General features: G+C 41.5%; 1 protein-coding gene across 1 annotated transcript in view; it reads right to left on the bottom strand.

Moving 5' to 3' along the window:
- The window catches only part of AGBL4 (AGBL carboxypeptidase 4), a 991536-nt gene that overhangs the window by 209161 nt on the left and 758331 nt on the right, over window positions 1-24044 (bottom strand). Inside the window, exon 8 of the mRNA XM_075097666.1 lies at window positions 2155-2269. Coding sequence (XP_074953767.1) covers window positions 2155-2269 — 115 coding nt within the window. The remainder of the gene's footprint in view (window positions 1-2154; window positions 2270-24044) is intronic.

The raw sequence follows: 24044 nt of genomic DNA, 5'->3' as shown, positions 1-24044 counted from the left end.
AATCTCTCTCACACTGGCAGGAGATCAATTTACAAACTCAAGCATGAGGTTTAATTACCCATTTCATTATCTTAGCTTGCATAGCTCTGAATGTGAACCTTCAATGAACCAAAGAAATAGTCACTAGCTGCTGCTTCGAAAGAGAGGGAGATAACAGGAAGTTCAAATGCTTAAAACTGCTCTTGCTGCATATGGAACCACAGACCTTGGTTGCAAAAGCAGGGGGATTGTCCCCAGCCAATAGATCTGTGTTATACCACGGTTACGCGGAAGACTTCTGAAAGTCCTATTTATGTGTTAATCTGAACAAAGACCAAAAGAGATGAAACAGACTTACCTAGCCAATCACAGAGAAGCCTCAGAGTTAAATTTTCAAATACTAGCGATTGATCCTTAGAGATTTTTTTTTAAATTCATCCAGTAAATTCTAGCAAATAAATTGTGATGTGCTTGTGGATTTTGTATGAGCAGGAAATAAAGTGTTTGCTGTAAATTATTCACTCAGCACTAGTTAAATACAATGCCGGCACATTACTAGGCTTTTTAATATTCTTCTCAAGATAATAGGTAGCATTTTGCTTATTACCCTCATTTTTAAGTTATTAGTTACATTAGGCCTTTTGTAAATAAAGTGAAGAATTGCAAGAAAATCAAATGCTTTTCCAACTACCTCATTAAAAGTCTCTTCAGTTCAGGAGCGTTGAAAATTCTGCGTATCATGAAAAGTTAAAACAATAGTATACCATCAGGCTCAGCAATTCCAAATTAATTCACATGCCCTTTCATAACACCTGGGTTCCCAAAAGGCTTTTCAAGTTATAAGCCATATGCATGTCTGTAAAGCTGCATGCCTCTCAAAAAGTATAAATAATAGTGCAAGAGGAAAACCTACAGGGCGAGTGTATTTCTGAGGGAAAATGAAAGCTACTTAATTGCAACTGGAGTTGCCTACGTGCAGTGTACCTGAAACAGGGTAAAGCAACGTAGTATCAGATTCAAGAGCCATTTTAGGGCTTTATTCCTGTAAGGTGGCATAACCTTCATGATAAATTCCTGGTGCTGTCAGACACCACTACTGCAATATCGCTCCCTGGCTTTGGATTTGCCAAGAGTTGAGGGAGTATCACTGTAGCTAAAAGGAGACCATGTGCCCTCAGAAGTTTCATTTATAAAACACGTATATAAGCGCTGTTGAAATCACCCACGCAATTCCTTGCTATTTCAGCTTAGTAAGTAGCAAAGCACAGGAGGGCTAAGAAGCACATATCAAAACAAAGAACAGAGCCAGCAGCACCATTTTCTGCAATTTCTAGCTTCTTCCTTAGTGGTCCCTCCTCATCCACGCAATAAGCCAGCCTTATTCTGCTTAGCAATGCAATACCTAATTAGATCAAAGCTCAAGGTAGCCTGGCTACCGTGTGTATTGTGTTATTTAGTCTTGCGCTGTAAGCAAAACCACATACAGTATTATTACATTTCTCAGGGGCTTCTCCAGAGAACTATGTGGTACATGTAATTGCCCCCACAAACAAATCATCAACTAATCAACTGCTTTTCATTATCACCTCCAGCAGCATGTTTATTTTGTAAATAAATGCATTAAGAGCAAAAAATTTCAGGGAAAACAAAAGATTATCTGAATATGTTCTCAGCAGAAGAGGTGGTAAAGTAGTAATTCAAATACTAAAATGAAGCAAAATTAGCATAGTGTGGAATGATTATTCCATTCCCTGTATCCCTATCTATTACAGTACAATAATAGTCTGAAACCTGTGACTTTAATGGATGATCTGGGTAGCTGAAGGGAACTGTGATTGACTGACACATTTACATAGAGGCTGATGAGCAGCATAATGAATGCATTTCTAAAACACAGCTAAGGTCTAACTCTAAGCTGACTAACTCCCACACCTAGAGGAGGGTTGCAGAGCACATACCCTGCTCTCTTGGAGAGGTACTCTCTACCTCCTTAAGCAAGCAAATTTGCTGTTGAGCCCCCTTCCTTGATGGGAACTTCAGGAAGCATATGACCACATGCGAACCTCCAGTTTAGGAGGAATGAATTGAAACAAGCCATAGAAGACTCAATGATAAAACAGTGCAGGGTGTATAAGGTAAATACAACAACACACAGATTCATACTCCACACCATACCTGTAATTTCCTAGGTATACTCCGTCAGGATTGAGCATGGGTGCAATCTTGAAGACCAGGTGGTCTCTCAATACTTTTGCAATAGGATGCTGGCTCACAAGGAAGTCAATTATACCTGAGAAAAATGAAAGAAGAGTTTCAAGAGGGAGGTTTATGATATTAATATTTTCCAGATATCTATCTGAAATTTCACATGTAAAAGATTAGAATGATCATTCCTCTTGATTCCTGGCACTGCTCCTGCTTCCGAAAGAGCAAGTCACTTGCAATCATGTAGCACCTGCCACATTCTAAAAACTCCAGAAATAAGAACTTCAAGGATAAATACTTTAGTCCATCCTCATAATGCAAGTACAATATGGCTACATTATCAGACACAGTCAAGTTTCCACAGAGGGAGAAGTTACTGCTCATTAGCTGAGCCACAATAACAAAATATTTCTCCTCTTAAGTGGTGAAATGGAGTAAAATCTACTATTTTAAGCCCAGCACCTTACATATCCAGCATGCATACATAGACACATATTGTATTTCAGCTCATGAGTGGCACTTTGTTGAACTGAGACACCTCAGATTTGTTTAAGCATATGCCTAGACCTACCCTGGACTAATGAACAGAGTTCAGATCATCTGCATGTATAAAGAGATATAAAATGCCTCACTAAAATTGGGAGAATTACATAAACTCTGTACCAGGCATAGGGATAGGTCAGATTCTTCACTCACTTTACACCCATAAAAACCAGAAGTAACTCCACCTCAACAGTGAAGCTCCTTTAATGTGGAGCCAAGGCAAGTGACAGGGGAAACGGATCCTAAATGCCCTTCCTTCGGGCACAGTCAGAGCACCAGAACCCACAGGAGCTCCTGCCTCTGGCCATCATGCTCAGGGAGCCACTAAATATCTCCTTGCTCCAAGGCTGGTGCTGGGGCAGGAGGCAAGGAGTCTGGCAGTTAAATTCATTGCTTATTCCTCCACTGAGTTGGTACTGACAGAAATAGCTTCCAGGGAATGAATGTTGAGATAAATTGAGTTCCTGTGTAGTCTCAGGACACCCACAGATAGGTCATGACAATTTGCTATTTATTGTGAGGTCCATCCTGTGAAGCAGGAACCATTTACTGAATTTCCCCAGAATAAATCAATCACTACGCTCCAGTAACAGGATAAAAGTAAGCAGAGAAAAATTAAAGCTGATCAACAGTAAAATTTCACTAATGGCGAGCTCTACTAGACTGTGGAATTCTCTCCAGGGAAGAGCAGAATCCCGTCATCAGAAACGTTTAACACTGGACAGGGCAAAGCCCTAGGGAATAGGTATAACAAGCAACCATTCAGCATAGAAGAGATGGCACAGGCTAACTAGCTGATTTCCAAAAAGCTGACTTTAGACCTGATTTTTTGTGATGCAGTCAAAATCTTTAAAAACAAACTAACTAAAACCTGGGTACATGCCAGGTTAAACACACTTGTTTATAGCTTGGCTGAAACATACATTGAAGATGGGACCAAAATCACACATTCTATACAACCCCTTCATTTAGCCTATTTCCTAAGGCCCATTTTGTATTTCAAATACTAACAAATCTGAACCTATGCTGCTGTTGAAATGAATTCTAGTTTGCTGAGGTGCATGGGGAAAAATGAGCCTTTTGAAATGTCTAAGATGATCAAGGTATAATTGACTCTAAACATCAGCAATTTTTTCACCTATTAGTGACTAATCCTGAAGAAGAAAAAGTTCCTTTCTGTAACCAGGTCTTCCACCTAAGAGGCTAAACCTGAATTTCTGAGGCAATTTAACATATACATAATTGCGTTGCTCAGGAAATGTTTCTGCAGTTACCTCCCTCTAATGAAGGAAACCAAACATCAATCTGCTTTTTGGCTGCTGTTGTGTCTTTTGTTTATTATACAACAGCAAGAACAAGCAGAAACGACAGGGACACAGTTGGATCCTGAATAACCAGGTTTCCTAACTGTATGCAAACATGAAAGGCTTAGCTATGGTAAACTGCTGCTCTAACTGTTTCCTGGCAGTGTCTAAAACATAATCCACAGTATGCACACCTGGAGGGAGGGCTCAAAACTACATAAAGAAATACAATCCCACACTTAGTCCACGGCTTCTCAAGACACTGTGCTGGTTTTAGTTTTAAAGAGTTTGCAACTAGACTCAAAATATCACATCAGTTCATGTTTCCTAGGTCAGGTATGATATTTCAAAGCATCCACAATAAAAGCAGCATAAATATCGCATTTTATTCATGATCACCACTTCAAAGACCTTGGTGGAACAGTTTTGCCATGAGATCTAGCAGTACACCAAGCACATACTTGTGACAGCTCCTCATGCAGCAGGGAGGACCACAAATACCCCAGGGATAACATGATTGCTTTTCATTCAGGAGGTAACGAGAGCCCAAACTCTCAGAGCTTTGCTCTGGCTGTAACTGTGCCAGGGAAGAGGCTTGTCCAGGTTCTGCTCATTTTGCTCCTGTTATTGATGCAGCCTCACTCACTGAACTTGACAAAGGCATCTTGGCAACTAAAAGCTACAGTTTTCAGCTTCACGCAGGGAATTATTATTCCCTAACCAAGAATGTGCTATGACATGGAAGGCTGTGTATAAACATGTAATGGGTGAGCCTCTGCTCTGCTCGATCCACTGTTGCACCAGGCACAGCAGACTAAAGAGAAGAGACTGACCTTGGGCACCCAGCAGCTTGGTGGCAAACAAGATCCAGCATTTCCCAATGTATCACAATCTATTAGGGGGTACTGCAGGCAAGCCCACCCAATCCAAACAGATTTACTGTCTTTCCTTTTTTAGGAGAGAGTTAATTAAATCTGAAGAAGTCTTACCCCATGATAAAAATACAAAGCAAGAGTTAAAAATAACTGACTCACAGAAGTCTAACCTGGAAGTAAAGGCAGTTCCAAGGAACATAAGAGAAGCATCAGATGAAGGCATACATCTACATATACAAACCTCACCATAAAGTTACTATAAGCATCCAAATAATCAATACAATTAGAAAATAGCTTTGTTTTTCAGAGGAACCCAATAGTCTCTAGATCAATAGCATTTAAAGTAAAAACACAGGTATCAGGCTATTAAAAAAAATACCATTGCAGAGAACTTGGTCCTCCTGTTAATAAATCAATACAAACTAAATTTTACAGCTTCTATAATCAGCAAGAGACATATCAGTGTATCTCATTAGGCTGGGGTTAAGAATTTGGCAGCAACCAAAGCCCATTTAATATCATTTACTTCAAGGCAGACATGGCAATACAACAGATGCCCTAATTTATTTGTTGATCTTTGTATTAAAATAACAGTTTGCTGGTAAACAGGAAGGGTAATGATGCCAGTCACCCTTGTTAGTGGCTAATAATTGCTTAATTTGTCCACTAATTGACCTGTGCTACTGTTGAAGCACTGGATCGTGTTGCAGGGCATGAAGTAAACAAGGCCACTGTAATGTTACTTTAGAGAATGACTTCTGGAAATAGAACTACTTATCGCTATAAATTTTCTCTTCACAGATGAGCAGATTAATTGGTCTGCCAATTAGTCTGCTATTAAAGAAAAAAGGGCTGCCCACAGATTGGTTAGATCTTCGAACCTCAGCCCCAGTTTGGGTCAAATGAAATAATTCAATCTGAATCAGTCACATCAGCTATGAAAAATAAGACAAGTATTATTTAAAAACAAACCTCTGTGGCTGGAGATCAAGGAAAATAGCCCAATAACTAAGTATTAGCTCTTCAAGTTACTTTAAAATAAAATGGAGAACATGATGGAATGGGCCTACTCAGGCACATTAGAGTATGGAAAAGTTCTCCAATTAAAAGCAGCAAAACAATATAGATTATTTTCATATCATCCTTTCTAGATGGTAATTAAAATCACTGTTTTTCAAATAATAGCATGCAATTAAAAAAGCTGCCTGGAACTGGAACATCTCAGAAATCGGCATTCACCCATGACATAAGAGAAGGCTTATCCATAGCCTACTAAAAATCAACCAAAATCTTTACATTAACTTCAAGGAGCTTTTCATAGTTGTCAGGGAAAGGAAAGAAAGAATCTAAAACAAGGGAAAAGGGAAAACAATGCTGACAACTGTGAGTCATTAGATACACAGTCCTAATGGGTCCAAGAATATTAGCATGATTTTTACCAGTCTTTCTTGGAAAATGCAGCTTCACTGAAACTGTGCTAAATCAAGACCAAATCTCCTCTGCTCCGAGTAACTTCTCTGTCATTATTCTTTCTCTAGGCTAAATACACTTTCTTAAATTTCTCTTGCTTTCTGCAGCTCAGCACCTCTCACCCACTCCAGCACCAGGTCCTGTGGCATCTCTCTGCCTGCTCTAATCCAGCTCAAATTACTGGTGCTTCACAAGCAAGTTGATCGTTCCCTCCCCCATAACGTGTCAAAGAAACCTTCTCTGCTCACATGATTTCCACTGTTCTGCCTGGGTGTTTCCCCAGGCTACTGCCTTAAACTCTGTTTAAACTTCCTGCTGCCTCTAACATGACCTCTCCACATTTGCGCCTTCTACAGAAATGCCTGTCTTATCCTCTGTTTCTCCATTACCACATCTTTTCACTCTCAGTCTGACAATATGTTTAATTGTATAACTATATAATACATTTGCCCTGCTTCTATTGCTGAAAATCTAATTCACCATAGACCCTAATGCAATATGGCAACTATTAATGCAAACATATCCTGTACTGTGCCTAGTATACGCCAAGAAATAAGTGATTTATATTTTCAGACCCATTTCCTGACACTGAATAGCTGCTGGTATCCTGCAGTCAGCTCACCATAGCCTGCAGGTTAAAGAGAATGTAACAATTAGGCTTTAACAACAACAGGATATATTCATTGGACAAGTACAAGGGAGTCCTGAATGTTTATGCTCATATAAAACTATTGAAATGTTCTGTTAAAGGAGACTGAAACCAATGTGAAAGACACCATACTTATAATTTTGTGGAGAATAGGAAAGCAAAAATATGGAATTGGGCTTTCTGGAGAGGTTATTTAATGGGATGGTGGAAAAAAAACATCAGATGATAGAGCCAAGCAGCTACAATATTCTATCCCCACAGAACAAGTACAGCACAAGCAGTAAACAACAGCAAGCCACTCCGGTTCCACCATTTGTCTGTTAAGGGGCTGTCTTTTGGCAAAGGGGCCCTTGTCTGTTCAGCCTTTGCCCTTTCTCATGGGGCTGCAGAAAAAAACCAACCCAAAACAGCAAAACAAAACATGAAAAAGACAGGTGGAAACTCTTCTCCACCCCAGCATGGTGGGAAAGGTGTCACACTCACACTGAACCCTAGTCAGCACAGGTCACAGCACTGTTGTGCCAGCATGGACTCTACAGAATGCATACCCGTGCTTGCAGTGCAGCCCCCAGCACAGGCCAACAGACAGAAATGATCCAATAATGTCTTAGCCTGAAGTGTTTCCAATGATCAACACAACAGCAAGGAAAAAAAAAAAAGTATATGAATGGTGGTAAATGAGCAGAGCTGACTCACAGCAGGGTTATTGACATGATCTAACACCACGCTGTCACTGAAATTATTCCCACAAAAGATCATCACATGGAGTGATCCATAAGCACAAGATCATTGAAATGCTGCCTCTGCTCCCTCTTACAGTGCTGCTCCTCCTCTTAATGTGTAGAAACAGACTGCCAAACTCAAGTGGGTTTTTATATGCTTTTTCAAAACATATTTATTGGGGGAGGGGGATGCACATTGATTCTAACATCAATACAGAAGGAATTTATAGATTTGGGATGCTTTATTAATTGGTTTCCTTGTCTTTCCTAAGGTCCCTTTAGACTGCATGGCAAAAACAAAGTTTATTTCATCGAAATTGTAAAAATAATCTGGGTGATGAAGGAGCACTGCAAAACTGAAACAGGTACCTAATTACAGTGTTAGATGAAGGAAAAATTGCTGCCTGAAGTATATCAGTCAATGGTTTTCTGTTGCCAAACCTGATGTATATCTGCATGCATATGCCTCTGTCTGAGTAGTTACTGCAATTAAGTGAGAGTGGGAAGATCCAGAACACTGGCTATTTTTCATTAACTCCCTCTCTGGTCATCCTCTGTACACACAAAAGTGCAAGGGAATTGCTTGCACTCAGAGAGGGATGCAGTACCATGCACAAAAACTTTAGTGAGTATTCATCAGATCCTGCTTTTCAGGTCAGTCTCTGCTCCTCCTGTTTCTTCTATGCTGATGCTCAAATTTCATCCAACCTTTCCCCAGGATAGGCTCAGAGGGGGCCTGCACATGCCTGTGGATGCCATGTGATGTAAATCAATCAAGTTCTTACAAAATGCAGAGAAGTTAACAGTTTTTCCCAGTGGTTCCCCTGGACAGGAAGCTCCCAAATGAGACAACAGCTAAACAACATGATTACCCATGACAAAACAGATAGGAGCCAACCAAGGCAGGTGAGATAGCATTAGGAAGGATGTGGTAGATGAACCAGTTACGTTACTAGTTATGGTAGTATCCCCAACTAGACAAGTAAAATTTTCAGCGCTGAGTAAGATCTCGTTACTCAAGTGTGGCTGGTTAAAAGCACCCCAAAAAGTCTTTAGGCCTCTGTGGTCATTTCAAGTTGTTTTTTCTCTGCAACCCTCACTGCCATTGTTTAAAAAAACCCACAACATAACAAACAAAAAACAAGTTAGGTCGCTGGTGGATTGAACACATGTCCCCATTTCACCTATTTTTAAAGAAGTTTAAATCAACTTGAGACAGAAAAGTTGCACAGCTAACTAAGGATTCAGCTGTGATAAGCAGATTGATTAGAGGCACATCAAGCTATATTATGGAATATTTGTTCTTTTATTTACCGTTTACTTTCTCATCTTTTCTCTGCTGTAACTCTATGTCTCTTCAAAATACAGGATTAAAAGCCAAGAAAATCTCAAATAACGGGATAAAATGAATGTGCAGGAAATGAATGGGTGAATTAGATTACAGCAGATGAAACACTGAGGTCTCAAATGCAAAACACATGGAGTTTATTTAATTTGTTACTCTTTTAAAATGAAAATATGCTCACTGACTTGAATTAGTAATTTCCCTGTTTTAAGATATGTTAGGCCATTACAGCTAGGCCTGTTTCCAGAGCAGTGAAATAAATGGAAAACAGCCAGTCTCCCAGGGAATGCACTAGCTCACTGCATTTTGCCAGCCCAGTGAAACAGTGCTAATGTCAGCTCCAGAGAAAACTGTGCTTCTGCTGTAGGGGCTGCATGCAAAGGAGTTGATAATGACTAGCAACAAACACTTAAAATGGCAGAGCAAGGCACTATGGATTTTAACTCAAGTTTTAATGTGCATGGTAAGCTCAGACAGTAATTGATTTAAAGAACGTTTAAAAAATTATTGTTCCTGTCCTCTCCCTCCCTCTCTCCTCCAGTTAGCATCGGGTTCCACCAATAATTAATCTGGCATTCAGTGTGGCTGAAACAGAAATCTGCATGAAGGAAGCAAGAGGTGGGCACAGCAGTCAAGAGCCTCCCAAATGGGTTCTGCCAGCATAAGAGAGGAAGATCACTCTGTCAGTCTCTGAACTGGATCAGGGCGTCCCAACCCCTCACCTCCACCCCACGGCTCCAGGTTTCTTAGATATATTATTTTGCATGTAATGATCTAACTGAGGGGACTGAAGTGTCCGCTGGAAGACCACAAGTGTGTGGCAGGCTTCTTTAAACAGATCAGCAGACCATAGTTTGTGAGGACAGGGAGTAGCTGTTGAGTTACTACATCACAGCTCTATAATAAAATAATTACGTATAGAGCCATTCTGGTACCCCAACATTTCAACTCCTTTCCAGCGCACCCAAAAAAGTTATAAAAATCCTTCTTACACTACTGTATGGATACAGGTGACATTTCTGCATTACAGACCCAAATAATATTAAGATTGCAAATTCAAGGATTCAGGAACATCTTGCCATAATAAAACATTCTAGGGCTACTGGGTAATAAGATAGACCATATGATACCACCAAGCAGAACTTTTTGCCCATTTTAATATGTCTGCTGATTAAGAACGGATGGGACAGACTGGGATGTAAAGCACCCTGTAAATGTATTTCCTTACATTTATATTCCTTGTTTTCACACAAAGAAGGTACACTTACACCATCTACCTTTCATGTGCACTGACTATCCCACTCTTTTTGCTGGATACCTACATTTAGACCATGCAAACATTGCCTCAAAATGCCAAAGAGTTCCAGACCATGGTGCTCCAGATGTTTCAAGCAGGGAGACTGTGTAAAGAAATCGATATGACTGGAATAGAATCAGCCACAAATCAGTACTCTAGAATTAGAATCAATTCAGTGCAAAAAGTTGGTAAGTGATGAGTGTTTGGAATTTTCTATGTATTTTTATGAGCTGTGGCTCTTTCCTCATAAAAAGATTCACATCTGCTTTGAAGGATATGTAACTGCTGGTGCTGGGCTGGAGCACAACATCCTGATTCAGTACTGCAAAAATATAGGTATACATTGCCAGTAAAACATAATTAAAGTTGGCATTCCCAGTGACTTGGATGTGGGACCAGGAGCCAGAATGCTTGGTCTTGGTCTCTAGCACTGCTGATTTTTGGCAGGTTGCTTCCAAAGTCTGCTATTTTAGTATATTCAACTTGAGATAGCAATGGCCAGATTTTCAGGGCAACAAAGCTAGCATCTTTGGGGCCAAAACCAGCAGATGGATTTTTCAAACTAACTCATGAATCTCGTTGATGCTGACGGCACTTGGAAATGTGGCAAGTAGCAACAAAAAGGGTTTTCTTGGTGTTAAGCAAGTTCTGAAACTTTTCTATTCTTACCCAGCTGCCACTGACAGTCCATTCCCTCACCTCTCTGCCCTAAAGATAAGCACTTTCTAAAAACTGGCCCTGTAAAGGTCAAGATGGAAAGCCTTTTAATAACAGAGACAACCAGTATTGCTGGTTGCTTCAGAAATGCAGACTTGAGTACTCCCAGCTCTGCTGCCTTCTTTTCTTCCAAACAAAATCAAGATGCACTGAAACTGTTCCACAAACCACAGGGAGTGCTCAGCACCTAACAGGATCACCTGGGTAGGGTAATATGTGGTACTTGAATTTTGCCTGTTACAGCTGTCAATGAAAAAAAAAAAAAAGAGAGACAATTAAGCATTTTTGTGAAGGCAAGTCTAGTTCCTTCTTGAAAGTTCCCCAGGTATTTTACTCTAGCTAGCACCTGGTCCTGTCTGAAAAAATAAGATTACTAAATAGACCTTAGCAGATGAGGAGATGAGACCACAAGAACTGTTTCGTTACAAAAGACTGCCTTCAACCTATTTATGTAATGTTGTCCTGGTAAAAGAGTCTTCTAGCATGCCTTAAGATTTGCTCTGATGCTTTAGCAGTTTAACAGCTGGAGACACCAAGGAACCTAGCGGTTTGACCCTTTCTCTCATTTGTTGGAATTAGCAATTTATAGCCTTAGGATTCATCTTGATGCCATTGATTTGGTTTGTGGGTCTTTTCAGACTTTAGAAAAAAGCTAGATTCTCAACAGCATCAAGCTTGGAGGTTCATGGCAGCAGCAGGCTACTTGAACAGTTGGTCAGAGAAGCAGTAGGGTGATAGTGGCACCACCTACCTCATCCCACTGCAGCTCTGAGCACATGGGACCCATACACTCTCTCCAGCAGCACCTGGTACCCACTGTGAGTCTAGGTGGTACAGCAGGTTAATCTCTCCCATTATTTCATGGTATCTGGCTCTCCTGTTCCTTACAGCAATGAAATCCCCACTAGCTTAAAAAAGTTGGACCAATGTAACGGAAAAGAATGAGGCCAAGGCTGGATTGTCTGGTAAAAAGAGCAAGATTGAACAGAGGGGAGCAGACTGCCTCCTGACCTCTGCAGTGATGAGCCCATACCTCAGCCACTTTATTACCCTGATGGCTGATGGAGCTTGCTTAACTGCAAACTAATCTCCTCCAGACCCAGAGGGCAGTCATACAGTTCTCCAGTAGAACTGACACAATAGCAAAGACCTGTGAAACTGACTTGAAAGAACGTGTCAGGCTGTCAAAGAGAGGATGTATCGGCAGGAGTATACAGCTGCTGCAGGATTGCCCGAAGGGTTCATAAATTCAGTGCACAGCACAGACTGAGTGGGTGGCTTTATTGGTTGGCTTTGTTTTCTTTAATTTTCCTAATATGCTGTAAGTAGCTTGGAGTTCTCTTTGCATCAAAATGAGCCTACCGATACCCCCTAGATGATGACTTTCTTTTCCTCCTGGGAAGAAACAAAAGGGTTCCTGGAGAAACACTGTGGGGATCAGATGATCTCGCTTTATTAATGAATTCCTTGGGATTTATCAGAATCATTCTAAAGATGCTGCTCCAGAAGGTGATGCATTTGGTCATTATTATTCAAAGTCTGTCCTTCCTATGAGTGTGAGTCCTCCAGACAGCTCTAAACCTTTGCTGGATTATGGCCCTCAATTTTTACAGAATTACCTAATGTTAAATACAGCTAAGATTTAAGCCTTAGAATTGAACAGAAATATGCAGATCCCACTTTCCCTGATATGTAAGACAAGAGGGTTGCAACCCAGAAAAGTGGCTTGATTGCAAAAGGGGAGAAAAATAGACACAAGAGTAGAAAGATCCTGAATGCATCAACCAGAGTTAAGCAGGCATGTACCTTGGCAGAATTAACTCAGGCATCTTTGCACTGTTTCCTGCTATCCTTATTAACTTACAAAACATCAGTCGTTTCACCATGGCCCTACAGAGGAGTTTCAGCTCTACACCAATGGCTCACACAGCACTAGCAAAGAAGGAAAAAAAAATAAACTAAACCACTTCATTCTCTGGTTTTTGATTTAGAGCTATAAGAATCTTATGGGGAAAAAGAATCTGGTTCATTATGTTATTGCTGCTCCACCCAGGACCAGGCTGAGCTCCGCAGAGCCTGGAAGGTTACTGTTCTCTTCCCCTCCATGACAACTGGACACGTGGAGGTCTGAAACCCTTTCAGGGTCAGCAAGCAGACTGCACCACAACTGTACAGTTTCCAAAGTTGCCTGCACCAGGGAAAAGATTCCCAGCAGAGCTCTATAAGTGATAAACAGAAACTCTTTTATGAACCTAAGCAGGCTTTGTTCTACTTGGGAAACCACTAAAAGTTGCTGCACTACAAGGAATAGCCAAAGACAACAACATTTCTCCTTTCAAACCTTTTGCTGAATTGTCTCACCGGGACTCTGAGCACTCCCTATGCCCAGAGTTACCTTTTCACAACTTGGCAGCAGTGCCTTTCTGTGGGTACCAGGAACCTTTGGGTTTTCAGTGTGCTTAGTTTAACAAAGGTGAGCACTGGGAATGGAAGAATGGACTAGTTTTACCTAACACCTCCCTTGGGGGCTTGTCATATAGTGCTGTTTTGCATGTTCAGTAAGCACAAGCAAACAGCCACATTGTGGTTTTAGTCTTATGACATTAACTGTGGTAGCAATAAGAACTACAGAGGTCTTAAGATGGATAGATCAGCCCAAGCAAAGAAGGCAAAAGGTAGATTTCTCTGCAGTGAGATGGAGAATACATTTACATATGAAAATCTAATACATAATGGAAAAAGGAAAAGGGCATTACATAAATAATGCTAGGGAAGAAATGAAAAATATGTATGTTTAAACACATTCTAAAAATGGTTTCTAACCTCTGCAAATGTGTTGCTGAGTCAAGCAGAGACCCAGAAGCAACAGTTATTAACCAGGCAGGCACACAAATCTGTGTGATACAGAGACCAGAGGGACACTATGGGAGGTCAGTCATCCACAACCATCCTTTCCAGTTTCCTTCAGCTGTAGAGTGTTGCAAGAGTATATTGGGGAGCATATCTATTAATTTGCCCTGACCTTTAATAACTTGCAGACATTTGCTATTGGCCACTGTAACAGGTGGGCTGCTCAGCTAGACAGACTCCTGGTGTGACCCGCTGCCAGTATGAAAGTAGAACACATATTGCTGGAAAGGAAGAAGAGCATGCTCCCATGGGTGATGTGGCACCCTAACATTCTGGGTCTCTCAAGAAGAAACACGTGTGGGATTCAGAACAAAGTGGGAATCTGAGCTGAGAGGAGCTCAGGAAAAAGCACCCATTGCATTTTCTTGTGCTCCAGCTCAGAAGTTTGGTCCACTCACCTGAAGAGGAGAGCTGAGGTATCCACTCCTCAGGACTGAACCTCAACTGCTCACCTCTACTGGGGCTGCTGCTTTGCCATTCCTATACAAAGATGGCACATACGTGTGTTCCCCAGACACTAACAACGGCAGCTGACAGCCTGTCCCTGTAGGAAACCTGCACAACTGTTTGTCTTCATTCCTCCTGTGGAGACAAGTGAAGTGATCACTTCTGGTTACTCTTTATATGTGAAAACTTACACTAAGCCAGCTTAATGGCACCTTTTGGCTGCTTTGTTGATTTCCACTTTACTAGGTTTGCAGTTTATACTGCTTCGCTTTTACAGCATTTTCCTGTCCTTCCATTCAAATAATCTAAAAAGGTGCAAGGCAGCTCGCCTGTTTCCACTCAGGCAAAGTCACTTATAAGACTCCTGACATCTCTACTTGTGAAGAGGTAAAATTCTCCAAGAGGGTATAAGTACATGTTTCCATCTGAAGAACACAAGGGAGGAAGTTAGAAGGATATAACTTTCAGGGCTTCTCTAAGCATTGAGGGGTTTTGTTGTTGCTGTTTTGGGAAGAAGAAAAAACACTGTTTCCTAAAGAATTCTGTTTGGAGACAGTCTTATTGCAGAATCTACTTTGAAGCATATTAAACTAAGAAGGAACAAGATGCTCTTGTTCCAGAATAAGAATTGCTCAAGAAATGTTCTGTTGCACTCTACATTCACAGCCTGCCTCAGATGCAAATGAACTCTCAAGTGCCTGCAAGTCCTCAGACAGAAGCTCTTCCCAAGCACTTTGCAGCAATGGATTTAAACTCTGGCAGCACTGTGACCACGTAAGCTAATGTCAAGGTGCTATTTCCATCATATCATTGGCCTTCAGGAACACTGCCAAGAAGAAAAAAGTTCATATGTAACCAGGGGTGAAGACTGTCTAACTTTCTACCTTGAATAATCAGAGTGAATCTTAACATCTTAAATGTAAATTTAACTTTAATAAACAGCTTCTTTTACAGCATGAAAGATACAGACATCAGAAGGCAGAGCTGAACATGTTGGACGAACTGAGACCCCAGACTGACATGCACACTGCAAAAGTAAGGGTTTGTTTCAAAGCCACCAGAGGGGTCTGTTAGCTGAGCATGGTGGCAGTCATCTCCCACTGCTGTATCCAGTGCAGGGCAGGCAACCTGCCTGCAGTGAATTAGGGGTTCTCTTCCAAGGGATTTCTAGTTCTGACCCTGGACTGTGCAGCTTGATGGTCCCTGCTCTTCCCCAGGTGTAAGAGACAGACCCAACTTTGGAAAGATGGTATCCAGGAGAAGGCTGGGTCACAACATTTTTCAACTCTACTCTTGATTCTGCAACAGACTCTCTCCTGTTTGAGAGAAGATGGTTAACGTTCAGTGAGGCTGAATGGCTTCTCCTGTACCAGGGAATTAGCCATCCTTCTGTTATCACTTTGCTGTTATGACACCAAGCACTGATGTCTGTAAGGAGATTGGCTGCAGTGGTGATTAGTGCCACCATGGCAGTAGAAATTTAATAACCATGAAAATGGAAGTCTTTCAGTGATGCTAGAAATAGCTCGTTTTGGGTAGGTGGAGGCCCTGATGAACAAGAACCTGCCCTGTTGTCATTGTCTGCACCACATCTGTTCTGTAGTCACCCAAAGACCTGCTTATGCTTGACCATAACATAAGGCAGAGTCCAGCTTTGTAATATGTTGCCTACATGCTGTACCACTGGCTGAAAATTTTGAAGAAACTTTGTCATAAGATGACCTACAAATTTTTGCTTTCCTTCTTTTTTTTAACTGAACACTGAGACAGATTTTTACCTTTCTTTGTATCTCCCTTTTCCCCCCATGGTTTTTTCCTTCAGTGATAAAGTGACAAAAAAGTGAGGAGAGAAGGAAAAAAAGGAAGGGAAATAAGAGAAAAATAAAAGTGAGCTTGTATGAAATTTCAAATAAAGCATTCTCTTTGAAAATCCGTGGCATTAAAAAAACACAAATTAATTATTTTTCATCTCTCTCAAATTATCTTCTACATTTAACAGCAGCAGACTAAAACCGTAACCTCCAAATCAGAGCATGGATACCAGGGAATGGTTACCATTTGCTGAGCATGTAATAAGTAATTTGACCCATGAACTAGTACTATAGGGGACATCTGGAAATTGTCACTTAGGAGCTACATCTGTCACTAAGGAACCAACTATCCTAGGGAGGGCGACTTTTTAGACAGCTCTGTGTCACTGTTCAAAACCACCCTAAATCCACACTTCCTGCCTACAAAGTGTTTAACAGAAGTTTTCCAATGCATTAGGGTCCCAGCAAGGCAATTCCTGCTTACTTTTCTTCCTAGATAAAATGAAGCAGGAATGATAAAGAATTTGTGGCCCCTTTTGGCTGGGCCATGTGCCTCATTACCCCTCCTCTCTATATCCTCAGAGTCCAGAGAAGCAGGACTGCATTGAAAGAGCAAAGACAACTTCTGAGGGGCTATTGTCTGGGGCAGGAGCCTCTTTCATCCTCAGTCCAATTCTTACCCTCCAAACAAGCTTTATGCCCTTTTCTCAGTAAACTGCATAAGTCAAGGAGACATGCCTCTTATAAAGATGTACACAATACCTTGCGACAGACACACAGAGCATGTGAGCAATCTGTGCAGGGGCAGAGGAGGATTTTCACCCAGGTGCCCTTGTGTCAAAGAAAAGTTTCCAGCAGCCAAGTCCTAGACACACGTGAATACTAGCTCCTCAGAGCAGCAGCTATAGCAATGCAGAAGGAGCAAGAAGGCAAGTGCAGGGCACCTCAGAGACAAAAGAACTGAAAACAAAATAAAAAAAATTTAAAAAAATCAATTCAGCTGAACCGAGCCAGGGCAGGTAAAGAACAAAGGGTCAGAAGACAAAGCCGGAAACAATAGACCAGCAAGATTAATATCTTGTGAGGAAGAGCTGGGACACAACTGAAGGATAATGGAAAAGGCTTAAAGAAAAATATAAAAACTAGAAGATATTCCTAATTGTGAAGCCTGACATACCACTACAACACCTGCAGCTTGATCAGTACAGATCTCGCACACTGCTGCACTTACAGAAAGGGCTTCATCTCACAACTTAGATTCCTTGAAATTATTGATGGTTAGTTACTAGGAGCCATTTATTTTTCCATTAATAACAGAGCCATGCAAGTGAGATCTAAAAACAACCCCAAACTTCCTGTGGTCTTTACAGCCCTGTTCTGACTTTTGCATATTCATGTCCTGGTCTAAATCAGCTGGGGCAGGACTTGAAGATTTCTGCCTGGGATTTCCCCACTAGCAACAGATGCTCCAGCACTGTTTGACCCATGCATGCAAAGTCCAGTTTGGGGAAGCTCACATGCACAGTACACTGGATGTTCTTGGCCAGCTGGACTGCTGCACAGCCACAGATTCAGCAGGCGATGCCACAAGCAACGTACTACCTAAGACTTCCAGAAAGCCTGCTCTCGCATGTAGGCCCAGAGAAGATCTGTTGCATGGGTATATTATTGCTCCCTAGAAGTGCAGGGCTCGCTGCCCATGGCCATACAGAACAATACACACAGAAAATGTCTCTGGCCAAATAACTGGGAAGCCATGGATAAGTATCTTCAAAATCCACTTGGACTGCAATTTTTAGTGGGAAAAACAGGCCATATTAAGGAAAGCCAAGTGACCATGAAGTTCAGCTGAATCAATATTTTCTCTTTTTCCTATCCTTAGACATCAGCAAAGTGTCACAGTGTGCTGTTACGAAGATGACGTGTGTTGCCCTAGAGGTAGGTTGGTTAGGGCTTGAAGGAAATTATCTTTAAGCTAACGTTATTCAAAAGTATGAGCAGTCAAGAAACATTGCAAAACCAGTACGTTTAAGAGATTAATTGGGCAATCCCACGCAGAGACAAAGTAAATTTGCCTGCCGTTGTATAGTGAAGCCTTTCTCAATTCTCCCTCTTGAAGACCAAGGGCTCCTTCAGGTTACTGTAAAGAGGATTAGTTAATCAGAGGTAGTCAAAGGCCTGCCCTGGGCAAAGGGCAAACCGAATCAAACAAAACCACTTGACATTTCTTAGCTGCGTAGGCAAAGCTGACCTTGTTGTCCCAGGGATGAGGGATTAGGAGTGATCCATTCCTCCTACTAGAAGATGCAAGGTGAGCAGGCAGGGCTAGGCTTGGGGGTGGGGGCGGGGTGGGGTGGGCAGTGTGAGCCTCCCTGGCAAGTCCAATTTTCCATTCCCGCTACTACTTATAGGATGGAAGGGATGAGGCAGCAGCTTCTGCTGTTGGTGGGAAGGGGTCTCCCAGCCACCCAACAGCCCTCACCACAGATGACAACTCCTCCCTCAGAGGAAGCCCAGGTCTCTAGAGCTCTGGAGATTCATTCTTCCCTCTGCAGACTGCAGCCCCCAGCCTCTGCACACCCCTCTACCCACCCCTGCCACCATCACACCTTCTCCTCTTCCGTGGAGGGTTTCCCTGGCACATCCAGAATGCGTATGTGGTAAGAGAGTGAATCACATGACTCTATAGTTAGAGAAGTTTAACCTCCTTATAAATTTCCTGCAGCTCAGGAAACCAGGTGTGTAACCTCTCGTACCTGCATGACACCATAGTGAATTGATTCAAAACCTGTGGTATCTTGTAACAGCTAGTGTCGCTTTGGGTAGCAGAAATTCTTCTAACTGTCTATTTACATCAACACAATTTTAAGAGGAGCTTTTATTTCCATTACTTCAATATGGATGTTTTATATTCTCAGAACAACCTCTCTCTCTCCTGGGATACTTCACACTAAAATCCCATCCAGGAGATTTACAAGGGACAGACAATAGTGTTTTTCATGTTGCTTTAGAAGTCAAGGAGAGTGTGTTTCCCTTTGTATTAAAGCTTAGGAGCTGAGCACTTAAAGAAAAAAAAAATCTTAGTGAGAAGGATGAATGCAGCCTAACAACTTTAACAGAGCCCTGCAGCTCATTTTATGGTTGGGCTGTTGAATTCTGTTGTCTTTGTCTGCTTCTCATCATTTGGCTTCCTGAACCCCTATAAAAGAGACCATGAACTGCAGCTTCTGTTCACCATGTTCCCTCACTGCTTGTAAGTGCTAAGATGTGGCTAAATGAACAGGTGTTTCCATCCTTTCCTGCCACAACTTATGCAGATCATCTTTGTGCATGCAGAATACCATTCATTTTATAGAAAGATTTTATTCTTTTTTTTGACCAAGATCAGCCACATATAGGGTGGAAGTGTGCAATATCAGGTGCATTTTCCTATAGATTGCAGCCAGAAGAGGTTTGCGAAGGATACAAGTATTGAAAGGGAATGGAAGCCCTGTGGTTTTGTACCTTTGGGGTGGCAAGAGAATATAAAACTCAAAGTAAAGCTTCTGTTTAGTTCAGGTCTCTTCTGCATTAGCAATGCAGCCCACAAACTGAAACACTGGCAACATCCCCCCCAGAGGGCATTCCTGCATCAGACAGCACTCACAGGCCTGCTGCATGGTCAAGACAGAGCACCCTCCTGCATCCAAAGGTGAATGACAAACTAAGTCTTTGTACATATGGAGATGTTCACTTTGAGTCTAGAAGTAGTCAGGACAGCATAAGCATTTGCTTCCAGTCTCTTTCATTTGGCGCACAAGACAGAACTGAGACTTTACAATAATATAACAAACATGCATATATAAGATCCCTACTCTTTATGGAATCCTACTTTGTTTCCTCCTCTGATAGGAAACATAGCTGAGAAATGAAGATGATTTGTCTTGCTAGAAGGAAGAATACAGCAGATTAAGTGAGACCAGAACCAATGCCTCCCATGCATTTATTCAGATGTAAATTCAGTCTGATATGAAGTCTGGCAGCTGATGCCCTCAAGCTTCTGAGGGCCCAATCACTACCACAACAGGCACTTTCTGGGTTCAGTGTTTTTCTCCAATACAGCTGCTGTTACCAAAAGCATCCTATACCAATGCCTACGGAACTCAGCTTCATTTCTTTAGGATAAATTTGTCCCCTGGAAACAGCTAAACAAGGCCATCACCTCTGTTACTTCAGAAAGGTTCTTTTCACATGTATAGGCTTCATTAGCGGCATTTACTCTTGCATTTAAAACATGCCCTGTCCTATCTTTCAGTTACTATCATTTATGCCCTAATGCTCAAAAGATTTATGCTTAGTGAAGAAAGCAGAAAAGCAGCTTTTAACCCCAAGAGTTTATTCCTTCTTTTTCTTCATAATAAAAGACAGAGGTTGCCTGAAATTCCAAGTAGGAGCAACAAGTTTCAAAATGACCCTTTTCATGTGTACAACTGCCTCTCCCACAAGCAAAACAAAACAAAACCAACAACTAAAAAAACCCGCCCAAAACAAAAAACCAACTCACACTCTTACTAAATCCTTTGGGGATCCTGCAGGATCAAATTAAAAGAATTTTTTCCGCAAGTCAAATTTGAATTTGAAGAATTGAAGGCACTGCCTCCATGAAGTGAACTAGAAAACTGCCACCAGTTTTAAGAGGCCATCTTGGAATCTGTCCAGGAATAAAATTCTTCATAGCATGTGAAGCACCTTGGTCACATAGAGAGCAAGTTCAATGACCCACTAGCCCAGTGACTTACTGTGAAACAGTAGGACTCTTAAGACAGCTAGTGGGAGACTTCTTTTCAGGCAGTCTGCCCCCTTCTACCCCAGTCTTTAAACTTAGAATCAAAGTTTGCACAAAATATTTCAGGTTTTCTTTTTCCTGTCCTCTGCTGGCAAGAGGGTGGGAGTTAAAAACTCAAACCAAGAATGTTAACAGAAAACCAAGAGGTATTGCCCAGTGTTGTCTGGTTTTTCATTTCATATCATCTGATTTAAAGTGAAGTGCGAGGGAGCATTCATTTAAGCAGCTGTAATGAAAAAAGATTGATTGAAAAGTCATTTTTGCTCCATTTCTTATGGATGGGAGTCCCAGGTGTCTGTTTTCCTTATATTTTCTTTTTAATGGCTGTTCCCTATTCAGCCCATAAGCTTCAAGGTCAGCTTCAGGTCAAATTACACTCAGCACAAGATGCTCAGCATCTGCAAACCCAGCTGTGGGATCCCTCTCCCTCCCCTCTTGCACTGCACTGGGTCTTCCATCCCGGGCTCCCAGCCTGGCAAACTATACTGAAGTAAAACGCTTAAGGTACAAATTTTCATTTTTGCATTTAGATGGCATAGTGGATGCCACACTAGTGGATGTGTTAAAAAGATGACAAATGACATCCTGCTAATAGAACATGCTAACTGTATGAGGAAAGTACATGTCTAAGTACATTTAGACATGCTTAAGCTTGCAATGACTGACTGCTGGCAAAAGCCAAAGCACACAGGACAAACTTAAACAGGGTGGTCACCACATGTCTCTTAGAACTTTCCATGCACATGAATAGTGAGGGACAGTTGCATATCTCCCACAAAGAAAATAAAATCTAGCAGCCAAAGGAAGGAAAATAAGACTGTAAGAACACTGGGGGGAAAAATGCTCCTATTGCCAGATCTTGGATAAAATCCAAGCCTTTAGAAAGCTGGCTTATCACCAGTGTTTAGAGGGAAGGGACTTGTACAGATTTTACACACACATATTTGTACACACTACATACATGTATAGGCATTATCTGACATCCGACCCTGTCTGTAAGAGTTAATAATTTACTTGCCTTAACAGTATATATTGTGGAAAACAGAAAATAGCATAGAGCATACATTTTCTCAAATGAAAACACTGGGGGGTGTGGGGGGGTGGTGGTAATGAGGAAAAATATCTAAGGAAAGAATCTAAAACCACAGCTTCAGAAAGATCCCTCAGAAATCTGAACAACCCATGAGAGATGAGTTCAAGCTGTAAGATAAATTCACCCTGTTTTGTGTTGCACTATAGAAGCCCTCCAGGAGTGGCAGTGATTCCAGTTGGTTAGAAAATGATCTATAAGAGTAAAGTGAAAACAACAGAGTCCTCTTCATCCTAAACCCCACTCCTGCTTACTCATCCCCAAAATGCTCATGACTGTCACAGTCTGAGGAGGAGAGAACCATCCTACCTTTAGATGTAAAGGGGACTCATGCAAATATATTCTCTGGTGACTAACTCTCCATCTCTATTCCTGAACTTCACAACAAGCAGTTAAGAATTATCAGGAAAACTTCCTAAAAAGGCTAACCTGAAGCATCGTAATAACTCTTAAAAGACCAAAACAGAAACAAAAGGTACTTAATCCATCTTTCTATGAAGAGGCCCTCTGGGGTTTTGTCTGCCTTTTAAGGAAGTGAGCTACAGCTCAGCAGCTGCACCATGTGTGAAATATTATAGCACTTGTTTTTAACTGCTGGATGAGGTGCCTAATGATTCTAGGGAGGTCTGGCTACCACTGCAAGCACTCCACAGCTGTAAGGAGACAGAGGCGTGTATCCAAGTTTACAATACTTGTACGTCTACAGGAATACAGGGTATTTGTACCCCAAATTCCGTTTTTAATGGATTCTTCATAATGGGATATAAAGAAGGATGACACAGAAACAATACAACTTTGAAGGGTGAGAGGACCTTATGGTCTTTTGCCACAGGAACACAAAGATCCTTGCTTAGATTTAATCTGTAGGTAAAGTGAAGGACAAAGGACCAATAGTCAGGACTAAGCATATCCTGATGAATCAAGGCTAGACAACTTGCTTCTCATCAGGGTATCTTGCACACTCAAAAAATGGAAGATGTAATATGAACCTTCTCTCAGGCCCCACGAAGCTGGTGTTTGGACTACACGTAGCTATCTATCTTTAGCAGCAAACAGGCCAAAGAGGGCAGGAAGAGACTTGACTAGCTCAAAGACAGGTAGAAAAATGAGTAAGGAGTTAGTTATGAGCTTATAGCTTTAAAGAGGAAGATAGAGCCTGAACTGAATGAAAGAAACCCAAGAAAAAATTAAGAACAAAAAAAAATAATCTTGTAACTCGTTATTTATTCCCCTATGGGCTCATTCTCCAGGCCTCAGCAGTCACAATTCTGCTCTTCCATATACGAGACGCTGCTTGCACCTGGGGAATCTTTGGGATTAGCTTCCATATCTTAATACTTCAGGTGCTGAGCATAATCAAAGATGCAAGAAGAAATCTCTCTACTAAAAAAAAAATCCTGAAATGTTCCATGTGCGCTGGGCTGGCATTTGGCTATTAAATCTGTGACACCTAACTGCCAAAATGCTTCCCAAGACTCCAGAAATAAAATTCCTCATTGCGCCCTCACTTGACTGCCCAAGGTCCATTTTGTCCCTTCTCGTGTCCCTCCCACAGAGAAGTTTCCAAAGATGGAGCAAGCACCCAATTTCACATTTGGCAATGCTAGAAACAATGCAGCAATAGCCGTGAAATGTTTGCCATTTCTACTTGTCTTGACACTAATTATACACACAAGGCAGCTTCATCTGCGCTGGGCAGAATGGCTCAATGCACAGAGGAGTTCAGTGCCTTCAGATCCATACATTTCCAAGTGAGTCAAGCGTGTATTATAACTGCAGTCACAGCAAGTTTCTGATGTGCTTCTCCAAGACTGACCCCTCCTTTTTCTTTTTATTTTTCCTCCACTCTTTTTGT

The sequence above is a fragment of the Phalacrocorax aristotelis genome, chromosome 6 (genome assembly GCF_949628215.1).
Source record: "Phalacrocorax aristotelis chromosome 6, bGulAri2.1, whole genome shotgun sequence".
Lineage (NCBI taxonomy): Eukaryota > Metazoa > Chordata > Aves > Suliformes > Phalacrocoracidae > Phalacrocorax > Phalacrocorax aristotelis.
Note: the sequence above shows the minus strand (reverse complement) of the source record. Positions and strands in the feature narration are given on the sequence as shown.